Below are 12,276 nucleotides of genomic sequence, written 5' to 3' on the forward strand. Positions count from 1 at the left end.
GAACTCACAGTACTGGAATGGTTTGCCATTTACTTCTCCAGATCATTTTACAGATAAGGAACTAAGGCAAACAGGGTTATGTGACTTGCCCATAGTCACACCACCAGAAAGTATCTGAGGCCAGATTTGAATTTCAAGCCTGGCACTCTATCTAATGTGCCACCTAGCTTCCCCTAATGAGCTATTAAACTACTATCTCTTATTATTTTTATTATAATTATTAGCTAAGCATTGGAGCTACAAATGCAAAAATCATTGTAGTCCCAGCCATCAAGTAACTTGCATAACTAGTGAGGGTGAATAATATTTATAAGACTGTGGTAGTCCTAGAGGAATATTTTGGCCTGGGAAATCCCTGTGGAATGATGGCTGATGGAACTATTGAGGAGTTGATTGCTACACCCTTGCTGGGAAAGTAGCAGTGGTAGGTGTGATTTGTTTTGAGGTGGGTTGGGTTGCAAGGTCAATATTCTAGAAGTTACAGCAGCAGGCAAATGGATAGCAAGAAAATGGCCAAAGGTAAAATAATTTCTGATGAATTGTAACCTGATACTAGAAAACTGACGAGAAACTCCTTTATCTCACTAGAATCGTGAGAAGTAAGGACGTATAATACAGTCTATGCCATAAGGTGAGGTTGCTATCTTGTCAGCTTTATTTATTCTTTGTTAAAAATGGAGTTCGTGTGTAATTATAATGATCAGGGTTGGCCTTAGATGAAAAAAAAATGAGAAACTGATCTTCTCTTCCTTCTTTGCATAGTCAGAGAACTTTGGATTTCGATCATTATATATACTATCAGTCTGGAATGATATGTTGGTTAGTTTTACTGAACTGCTTTTTTTTTCTTTTTTAAATCTTTGTTATAAAATATCCTTGTTACAAGAGAAGTTTTGATGGGTAGGGGAAGGAAGAGGGAAATATTCAAAAATGAAGGCTATGTAAAAATTTTTTTAAAGACTAAAATTCTAGCAAGAAAAAACTAAAAGGGTTTAGTGAGGAAATTAAGGAGATAGGACTTTTGCAAAATTGGCAGCAAGAAACCTTCAATGATCACAGAATTGGCAGGTTGCAAAATATAAGAATCTAAATCTTAATCTGATAATGTTAGGAAAATTTCCTTGAGCTAATAAACTACCTCTGGCACCTAGCCTAGCGCCCTATCTTGACCTCATCACATTTTGCCTCAGGACAAGCTCATGGGGAAGATGCAACATCTCCCCAGCAGGCTTCAATCCAATATTGTTCTTTTCCATTTCAAAGCTGATTCCTCCTAGTACCTTTCCTACCTCCCTCTAGAACCAGGGCTCCTGACTGCTGTAAATCTTACATATTATATTAGTGCAGTCCCAACTACTTCTCTAGAATAGTGGTTATATCTCCTTCACTACCCTCGCCCCCAGCCTCCACCTCTAATAGGCAAATACCCACCACCAATTCAAGGAGGAGTATATTCATTGAGTCATCAGAAAGTATTGCTAGACAGCAATGCAGTGATCCAAAACATTTCTGAGGGACTTATGAGAAAGAACCCTATTCACATCCAAAGAAAGAATTGTGGGAGCAGAAACACAGAAGAAAAACAACTGCTTGATCACATGGGTTGATGGGGATATGATTGGGGATATATACTCTAAACGATCACCCTAGTGCAAATATCAATAATATGGAAATAGGTCTTGATCAATGACACATGTAAAACCCAGTGGAATTGCATGTTAGCTATGAGAGGGGCATGGGAAGAGGAGAGAGAAAGAACATGAATCATGTAACCATGAAAATTATTTTCTTAATTAACCAATAAAATTAATATTAGAAAAAGAAAATAAACTAGAAACAAACAAAAAAAAAGAAAGTATTGCTAGAGCAAGCTAACTGGAGAAATCACAGAAATCACTCTCTACTCTCTACTCTCTCTACCTCCATATTGACCTGTGTGCAACCCCACTGTTCTCTCTGCCCCTATCTATTATTTGTTCTGGTTAGTGGCCATGAAAAGGGATTTGGATTCCTGGATCCATTACTGACAGAAACATGATAGCCCTGGGACATGGAAGAGTGGTATTTCCCTGTCATTCTTCTATTTGAATTTGTTTCATTTGAGGTTCTATCTTGCTCCAAAAAAAATTGTCACTTAAGCTCTATTTATATCAAGCAAAACTTTTATTAGAGTTATCAGGGAAAGGTGGCTCAGGCTGGTGGTAATGGAGCTGCTGCTGCTTTTCAGAATTGGAGATGTCTTCTCTGGAGTAGTGAGAAATGGGATTTTTATAGAGAAAAAGTTAAGATGCCTCTGCTCTCTTCCCTAGGCTAAGCTAAAGGAGATGGGCAGATACCCTTGGGTACCTACACAGGCAGGAATTTCCCAATGGACGTTCATTGGAGAAAGCCAGCTTTCTTGATAAGTGCCCCTGCCCTTGGACCAGGGCTTGGTACTTAGGGATTCCAGTTCCCATAAGTGCCCTTGGCCTTGGATATGTACAGGCACCTGGACTGGGGCCTAGGCTGATGTCTACTAATGCATGACTCAAGGGTCCAAGGGTTCTAGCCCCCATAAACACTCTTGGCCTTAGATGTGTGAAGGAGCCTGAACTAGGGCCTAGTCTGATGCCATTTGGTACCTGATTCAGGGGCCCCATTCCCCATTGAATTCTCTCAGGATGAATAGGAAAGAGGCATGGACATGAATGCCCAGGCTGCATGTGGTATGACCTCTGTTGTTGCCCATTCCCCTCCAGGTTTTAGAGGTGGTCCGAGCCAACTATGACACACTAACCCTGAAGCTGCAGGATGGACTAGATCAATATGAACGGTACTCTGAGCAACACAAAGAAGCTGCCTTCTTCAAAGAGTTGGTAAGTAACCTTTAATTGCCTCAATAGCTATAAGGATGATAATACCTAACATTTATATAGCACTTACAACTACGGGCCAGGCACTGTGCTAAGCAAATTTTACTTCATTTGAGTCTCACAACAACTCTGGGAGGTAGGAGCTTATATTATCTTCATTTTATAGATGAGGAAACTGAAGCACAAAGCTCTTTGATGAGCTCTGTGAAGAAACCTAGGGATACTGTCTACTACACCTTCCTGGCATTCTCTCTCTTCCTGCTGTGGATCTTATTTCCTAGCCATGGTGGCTCCTGAAGGGCCAGGGCTGGCAAGGACTTATTCTCTCAATTTTTCTGGATGCCTAACTGGTTTGCCAATTGGATGGAGACCCCAAGACCAGTCAACTCTCTTCTTTTCTCCCTGGTGAATTTCTCAGAACTAGAATCACTTGAATTGACACCCAGTGAATCTCAACATAATCTGCTGTGACTTAGCTGCAGTTCCTTGTGGAAGGAAAGAATCTGATAGGGATGTGGTGGATTCTTCACCTTGATTATATCATGGGCCCAATTTGGCAGTCTGGTGAAGCGCCTGCATCCCTTCTCAAAATCATACAACAGAGTGTTAGGGTGTTGAATAAGGACTAATCAGTTGTGTCATAGGAATACAGCCTGGGCTCCAAGGAATAAGCCACCTGTGCTAACTGTGCCCTGGAAGAACTGGGCACACCACCTTCTCTTATTCAACAAGATTTTCTCCAGGCAAAAGAATTCCTAGTTGTAACTGTGGTTCTAAATTTACCATCATAAAAGCAGTAAACCCAAAAAAACAGATCATGCCATTGTATTAATGGGGAAGTCATTTTTGGCAACCCATAAAACTATAGGATCACAGATTTAATGTTGAATAGAAAACACAGACCTTCTTGTACAATACCTTCATTTTACATAGGAGCAAACTGAGGCCTAGAGACTTGACCAAAGTCATAGAGGTCATAAGAGATAGAAGCAGAATTTGAATACAGATCCTCTAACTCCATGTCCAGTGTTCTTTTCACCATCTCAGGACTCTTAGGTCCTGAGAGTCAATAGTGAAAGACCAGCCTCAAACTTTACCTTAAACTTTTAGGATCAAACCTTGTGTACAGAAAGGTTAAAAAAGAGAAGTTTCTCCACTAGTTTTAGAGGAGGGAGAGGCTCTGGAAGGGGAAAGGGGCTTTGCATTCCTGTTTCAGCCCTAGAGATGCCAACAGTATTTTTAGTCTTCACTTTCTTACCTAATCATTTTTGTAAAAATCTGTAGTACTACCTTCCCCTCTCTCAAAAACATCCCATGTTGAACTCTGAGATAACTCTCTTTCTCTGAGGTCCTCACACTAAAGCCACCAAAGGGTCCGTGGGCCCTTTTTCATCATTCTACTCCATCCTGTCAGTCATAGCTGTCTCTGACAAAGAGTAAGGCTTTGCCCTGACTAACCAGATTGTGTATCTCCTCTTCCTCTGTATTCATGGCCATTCTCAGGAGACTTTCATTTTCATTATAGCTCTTCTATCCATAATTATATTATACTTCTCTATACTCTGTGCATAGCTAAGACTGGCACATCTCCAATGACTTCTTTACCATTCTTTTTTTCCCAAGGTTAAATTTCATTTCATTTTCAAGTAAAGATCACTCTTTTCTCCCTTCCAGTTCTGGCTCACCCTCTCTACCCCACCACTGAGGAGGCAAGAAAAACCCAACCCCTGTTACAAGCCTGTTTAGTTAAGCAAAAACAAAGTTTTTCATTGACCATTTCATTGGGCTCAATCTGTACTGAGTCCATCACCTTTATCAGGAGATGGGCAGCATGTTTCATCATGAGGCCTCAGGAATTGTGGTTGATCATTGTGTTGTTCATAATTCCCAAGTTTTCTTTTCTTTTCATCTTTATTTTGTTTTAATCAGCCATAATCAACCTTCTGACTGTCTTACACACACTGTAACAGTTAAAATTTAGGAATATGAGGAGACTGAGGCAGGTAGAAATTAGTTTCTCTCTGCAAGGAGTATTATATTTTTATGAGGTTTATTGAAGATTAAGGATTAAAGAAAATACAGGATAAGGAAAACGTGCCTAGGCCAGAGGCCTAGACAAGACCTCACCTACATTATGGAAAGAGCCACATCTGCTCCAAAACAGAAGTCCAAAAAGAGAGAGAGCTCAAAAGCCTTTGCAATCAGCTTAAGTACCTTCTCGATCTCGCCCACCTCAGAATTCCATGGGATTACAAAGCATTTTGGGGAAGTGGAGCAAGGGCTTGTGGGGACTGAAGTCCAGAGTTCAAATCTCAATTTTACCCCACACACACACACACAAAACATCGAGAACACAAGAAAACAAACTCATTACACACTTGTATAGTCAATCAAAACAACTTTTCATATTGATCATGTACTAAAAACTATTTGTCTCATTCTGCACTCTGAGTCCTTTGCCTCTATCAGGAAGTGGGGCACATGTTTCATCATTAGGCCTCTGGGATCTTGGTTGATCATTATTACACTGATAAGAGTTCAGCACAATAGTATTGTCACATTTATATACAAAGCTTTTTCAGCCATCCCCATTTTATGTCCAACCTTTCATATTCCCATTCTTTACCACCTCAGAAAGAGCTATAACTACTTTGGTGCATCCTTAGAATTTGTTTTGCTTGGGACTAATTCCCTTTTTAATCTGTCCTTCTTCTAATTCCCCTTTCTACCCTTTCCCTCCTATTTCTTATCAAGTACAATATATTTTGCTGTTAAGGTATCTAGAGATCTACCTTTAATTTTTTCCATTTTTTTTTAGCCTTTGAACTTTGTTTAAATCTTTCTTGTTGCCTCATGGTAGCATTGACCTCTTTTTTTTTTTTAATCCTTATCTTCTTTCTTAGAATCAATACTAAGTATCAGTTTCTTAGAATCAATACTAAGTATCAGTTCCAAAGCAGAGCTGATAAGAGCTAGGTAATTGGGGTTAAGAATCACACATTTAGGAAGTGACTGAGGTCACATTTGAACCCAGGATCTACCATCTTTAGGCCTGGTTTCCTATCCACTAAGCCACCTACTTAAAGTGCCCATTGTCTTTGGCTTCTACTTGATCCATTCAAATTTCCATAGAATTTATTGCTTGGGCAGATTTTTTTACCTCTTGTGCTATGCTGTTAATTCCCTTTCCAATTACATCTCCTATAGTTCTCATTTCTTTTCTCTTTTCCTTTTTAAACTTTACCTTCCATTTTAGAATCAAAACTTTGTGTTGATTCTAAGGCAGAAGAGCAGTAAGGGGTAGGCAATTACGGTTAAGTGATTTGCTCATGTTCACAAAGTTAGGAATTGTCTGAGGCCATATTTGAATTTAGGACTTCTCATCTCTAGGCCTAGCTCTCTCTCCACTGAGCCACCCAGCTTCCCTCTCTCATTTCTTTTCCAGTTTTTTCCCTCAAACACTCATCTCATTTATAAAAACATTTTAATTCTCTGACTTCATTTCTTCCAGGAATTCTTCTTGTGTTTGTGCTCTCACCATTTTTTTTTCCTCTGAGGCAATGTTCATAGATGCTTTGGAGTTTTTCTGATTTTAACTTTTGTCTTGAGCATAGTTGCCACCATCATAGCTCATTATGGTGGAGGTTCTTTTTATTTCACCAATTTTTCCAGCCTACTTTGAACTTGATGTTGGGGCTGGGCTTTGTATACTTTGTAAGGAAGGTATAGGTAGTCCATGTTGTTGCTTCCTTGGTATATTGGGTATTGTGTCATTTCTGACATCTCAGGGTCAAGCTTTAAGGGTTCCTAACAGTGGGCTGATCCAGAACAAAGTCTGATCACTGCCCTCCTGGTTTGACCTCTGGAGCCAACTAGAAATCACTGTTAGCTCAGAGTGGCAGAATTCTAGTTTCCTCTTTGGTCTAAGAATTCCACCCTAGTTGTTCTTCTGCATGCTTGGTTAGATTTTGTAAGTGAAACCCTGCTTTGGGTCTGAGGTCTTAGCCATACCACTACCACTGTCACTGCATCCGGCCTTTGACCTTTTTCCTTTCTCAGGACACTGCCCAGGGTTTCCCTATCAGAAACAATACTGCCCTAAATATATACCCTTCTCCTTCTGCTCAAGATCTGAGACCCAGCCTGGCTAATGGACAACAAAACTGCCTCTTGACACTAGTCTCCATTGCAGTACCCCAATGTGGTCTAGGGTTTCCTTGGTGTGGGTCTAAAACCTCCTTTTGTCCTGGTACACAGCCTCACACTGTGACTTTTTTCTGAATTTTCTCCAATCAGAATTTGGTTTGTTGCATTTTCTAGATCAATTTAGAAGTTTGTAAACTGTGTTGTTTCCTATCACTACCATAGTGGCTCTATCTCTCCCTTTCTCTGCAATAGAATTTTCCTCAGCTCCAAGTTCCATCTCCTTTTCCTTTCCCTAGCTTTTTCCTCTGCATTTTCCAAGTCCTTGGTAAAGATATTTATTTGTACCTGGCCTAAAACAGGAATACTGACCCCTTGTGAGGTTGAGCTCCTTGTAATTTGGTCTCCGAGCCTCTTGGAGAAGGAGGAGACGTGTGTTGAGGGTGAGGGATGTGAAGGGGGAAGAGCTAATAGAGCTATGTCAGGTCTCTTTGGTGATTGCATTGAAAAAGTCCTACTCCTTCCAGAGCCATTTTCCCTACCATCAGATGGGAAATGAAGTTAGATTTTTCTTGTTTGGAGCTAATGAGCTTGAGCTGCCTGCTTTTTTGCCTTTTCCTGACTCCCATTTTGACAACTTCATTAAGAGCTACCTCAACCACGCAGGAATTAGAGGCAAACTCACTGGAATGTGGTACCCTTTTCCACTGAGGAATTGTGGCTAGGTTTGCCAAGGTCTTATCAGTGATTCCTCTTTCCATTAGAGGCTGAAGCCCTCATGACCTCTGTCCCAGATTAGGGAAAGGTATACCTTATGCCAGTGGAGATTTCTGCCCTCTTTCTCTCTGCTGGATAATTCTTGCACTTCTTGTAAGTATGCCTATCTATAGAATTAAAGAAGGAATATCTGTTCCCTGGCCATTGCCTTCCCATCCATCCCCTTTAGCCCCAACATATACACACTTGTTCAGTTCCCATGATGGGGAGGATACTGGCCCTCATAGCTTCTTCTGTAGTTTTGTTTTTTCTTCTTGGGATTCAGCAATTTCTACTTTGATCCAATATATAACCTTCTCTAGCCAGAAGATACTCATATGGTCCTTTCTCTTCATTCTTGTCCCAGAGACCTGCTCAGCTGCCCCTGGTTCCCAGATTATAGAGTTCTAGAGCCCAGATATTTATGAGCTCAGCAGCATCCTTGGCTTAACCTCCCAGTAACTAGTCTTCTTCTCTTACCTTTTAGTTGAGGTTTGGCCAGCTATAGTAGCCTCAACTTTCCTAAAGTAGTAAGGAGATAGGTAATCCCTAATCTTCCTCAGTCCGCTCCCTCTCTCCAAATACTTCCTTCATCAAAAATCAAAAAGGAAGCTAAGAACCATGACTAGAAAGAAAAAAACCTCAGAATTAGATTCTTTTATTTACTGAAACTGGATCCAATTTCACTTTTCCCTTAGATCTCAGTTCTTCCCAGCACAGCTGGATAGAAAAGTGAAGAAGACCCAGCATCTGCCTTTTCTGTCCATATTTGATCTCTCCAATAGTCTGGGCCTTAGTGCTGTTCTTATACATTGAAATCTTCCTCCTTTTTCTTTTCCTTCTACTGTTTTCAGTCTTTTAGCATTAGAGCTGGAAAGATCATCATCTAGTCAAATGCCCTCATTTTATAGGTGAGTAAACAGACTCACAGAAGCTAAGTAACTTGCCACATGTCACACATGTAGTAACATTCAGGATTTGAATTCAGGTTCTTTGATTCGAAAACCAATGCTCTTTCCATCACACTATGTTGTATTTGTGTCCATTGCCCCTTGAAGAGCAGTTTCACTGGTTAATTTAGAAAGAAAACTTTCCCAAAAGCTGTGAAAAGTTGGAACTGCTACCAAGGTCCCATCCCACCACTGCCCCCTTCTTTCTACTCCTAATCTCACCTCCCTGTGTAATTATGGTTCTCTTCATTCTTCTACTTCCCAGGTCCGGTCTATCAGTACCAATGTTCGGAGGAACCTTGCATTCCATACCCTGAGCCAAGAGGTTCTGCTGAAGGAATTCTCCACCATCTCTTGAAACTGTGTTGAGAAAACCACTCCTTAATTGTCCTTTCCCCCTGGAAAACCCCTAGGCTGAGCTCTTTCCCTGAGGGTTCAGGGTTGAAAAAAAGAGACCACCCCTTCTGCCATTGAAGCTAGAGGGAGAATTGGAACACCAATCTTCTTTCCAGACCACCTAGATGCCAGTGGAGTTTGGCATGGGGGCAGGCAGGGCAATAATGTAATTTAGTGGGAGGGAGGGAGGGACGGACTCCAGAAAGAGGGATGCTTCCAGGGTTGGGGTCTCAAATATGAAGGGGTGGTATGGCTGAGATTTGGTGCTGAGATACACTGGCCAGTGGAGACCGATGGGCTCTACTACAGTGCAGAGGCACATAATTGAGGAACCGGCTTCCTCTTTCTGGATTGGGGAGGGAAAGGATCTTGTTTCCTTCTGTCCTGAGGCTGAGATCTCCTGGCTTAAGGGTTTGGCAGTACCATTTCCCTATCCTGGGGATTGTTGCTGGGGGAAGTGAGGCCTAGAGTCTTTCTCTGAATTCCTAGGCTATGCCATGATTTGGGGGCTGGAACCCCACCCCCACCAGCCAGGCTATTGCCCAGCAGCATATTATGGTCACTACTTAGGTTTTTTTTGTTTTTTAATCTGTTTTAAACTCTGTGTCTTTAGGTTGTGGATGTGAAATAAACATTGAGAGGTTTTCTGAATCCCTTAGGTTCTTCTTTTTTCTCTCTTCCCCTCTGCTCTAGCAGTCACTTACCCAGGACCCCCTCCTAAAACAGTGCCTTATGCCACCCATGTGTTTGACACGTGCTCCTTCCCCCACTGCCCGTCTGTTGTTTACATCCAACTTGGCTGAGAAATTCCTCTGGGGAGGGATCTGTTCCTGCTGTGATCTAACAGCAGGAGAGAGAGACAGAGATAGAGACCCTGGCAGAGAAGGGGTGTATACAAGGGATAGCACCTGCATCTTTCAAGCCCAAGGACTCTTTGGACAATACCTCTTCAACATCAGATTGGAGGAAATGTAACGAGCCTTAGTGTGAACTACGCAGACTCCTTTCTACCTCAGCTCTAGGCCAGAAATATTTGAGGATTAGAAGAGTGATGGCAGTGGGCAAAGGGGAAAAGATGAAAATCTCCCAGCCCTTAGAGAAATTTAATCAGTTCTTATAACATCACCAGACCTGTTCCTATCCCTCCTCCCTGCCCCTTTTCTTTCTCTAGCCCCTGGTAAAGTAATCCTAGATAGTTTTTGTCCTATACTGCCATTTTCTTTGGTAGTTACTAAGCTGAATGCCCTCACTTTCTAAATATATTAGGACAGAATGTAGAGGTATAAGTGAGGAACTGACTTCTGTGCTCCCCAGTCAAGATCTTTCATCCTGCTTTGGAAAAAAACATGGCTTAATGGCTAGCTAGATCCTTCTTGTATGATTACCCTGTGGTGTGATCTAGGAAGGAAGACTAGAAGGGAGATGCTTACATTTCTTTTTTTCCTCCAGCATAATGGGAGGAGATCCAGAGGAAGAAGATGGCAAATAAGGAACTAACATTCCATGCTTAACAGAGCCTGCCCTTGCTACTCTGACCCCTGAGTTATGGTTTGGAAGTCTAGGATTATTTTGTTCCTCACTTTACATTTACATTCCCCACCCTTACCCCTGGCTACCCAAGGCCCTAAAACAGCCCATCTCCCCGTTCCAGGGCCTGGAAGACAGGGTGGGGGATGTTCTTTGGAGGTTAGTTTCTCTTCTTAGATTAATTCCTATTGGCACCTCTGCTTGGGGAGGGGGGGAATATCAGCCCTCTTTGGGAAAAAAACCTGTTGGGTGCTCAAATGTGTATGGGATCAATGGGAATAGGGGCCTTTGGTGCTAAGGGTAAGTAAAATCTACCAATGATGACTCCAGTAGCTGAGGAGTTGGGGCTTTCAGGGTTCTGGTCACTGGCTTAACTTCAAGGGAGGAAAACTTCATTGTTTCCAATAGTAAAGATCAGATGCTGCAAGAATATGCTAATAGAGAGTCTCTGTCTCTGTCTGTCTGTCTGTCTGTCTGTCTGTCTGTCTGTCTGTCTGTCTCTCTGTGTCTCCCTCTGTATCTCTTTCCCTCCTTCCATCTCTGTCTCCCTCCCTCCCTGTCTCTGTCTGTCTGTCTCTGTCTGTCTCTGTCTCTATCTCTCTCTGTCTCTGTCTCTCTGTCTCTCTGTCTCTCTCTCTGTCTCTCTCTCTCTCTCTCTCTCCCCTCCTATTTAAGGGCTAAGGTGACCACATCAACTAGGGTGGTCTGGCCTCTCATAGTGGCAGAGAGTAGGACCCCATGCCACCATTGCCCCCTCTTTCCTACTTGCAGCTCCCTTTTCTGGCCCTCCCAACTCCCCCCCCCCCCCACCCCAGAATCCCTGGCACAACTCCTACAGGGCTGACTGAATTAAGTGGATAGAAATTGAATCCAAATGACAAGATTAAATGAACCCCAGGTCTTAACAGTGAAGAACTCTAGTGTCTCTTAGTTCTTCCCCCTGTGGAGCTTGCTCCTCAACAGGCAGGGTGAGTCTGCCCAGCCAGGGGACCCCAGAGATGAACTGAAGATAATCAGTCCCACTTAAGGGGCTGAAAATCAGGACAGGAGAAACAGATCTGAAGAATTAAGCCCTGAGAGAGCAGAGTCTGGGGAAAACTTGGACCCCCCCCCCCCATCCAAGAATGGAAGAGCAGCTCAGAGTGAGAACTCAGGGAAAATTAGTCATGCCCCTCCAGGCTGAGCTGCAGGGAAAAAGGACCTCTTTCCCTCCCCCACTGTCTGGCTCACCCAGTTCCATCTCACTGTGCTCTTCCCCAGATGGGCAGAGTGTGGGGCATGGACCAAGAGGTCACTTTGAGAAAGAAATCAAGGCAGGAAACTTTTGAGAAACTACCTGAGGCTCCTCACTTTCCTCCCGTCCCAAATCTCTCCCATAAGGCGGCAGGCAGGCAGACTGGGGAGAAGTCTCCAGCACAGTGACTAGGATAGAAGGTGAATGCCAGGGAGTGCGGAGATGGTTGGTCTCGGGCTTGGGAAAAAGGAACTAAAAATGCCCCCTGCCACTGGCCTGCACCGAATCAGCGGTAAGCCTGGCCTTCCCTTTCTCTGCACCCCCCCCCCCCACACACCACCACACACATCTTCACACCTGCCGTGGGGGGTGGCATTGACTAGGGCTGTGGGAGGATGTGCCCAAGAAGGATAGACAC

At 42.9% G+C, this 12,276-nt stretch overlaps 1 protein-coding gene across 4 annotated transcripts in view; it reads left to right on the forward strand.

Annotated features, from left to right (window-relative positions):
- Positions 1 to 9,748, forward strand: part of ARMH3 (armadillo like helical domain containing 3) — a 232,757-nt gene extending 223,009 nt beyond the window's left edge. For all 4 annotated transcript variants that reach the window (XM_007479128.3, XM_007479127.3, XM_001379099.4 and 1 more), the window contains 2 exons: positions 2,739 to 2,855; positions 8,967 to 9,748. In XM_007479128.3, coding sequence (XP_007479190.1) covers positions 2,739 to 2,855; positions 8,967 to 9,059 — 210 coding nt within the window. In that variant the 3' untranslated portion in view covers positions 9,060 to 9,748. The remainder of the gene's footprint in view (positions 1 to 2,738; positions 2,856 to 8,966) is intronic.
- The last annotated feature ends 2,528 nt before the right edge of the window (positions 9,749 to 12,276 follow it).

This window comes from Monodelphis domestica, chromosome 1 (genome assembly GCF_027887165.1).
Source record: "Monodelphis domestica isolate mMonDom1 chromosome 1, mMonDom1.pri, whole genome shotgun sequence".
NCBI classification, from domain to species: Eukaryota; Metazoa; Chordata; class Mammalia; order Didelphimorphia; family Didelphidae; genus Monodelphis; species Monodelphis domestica.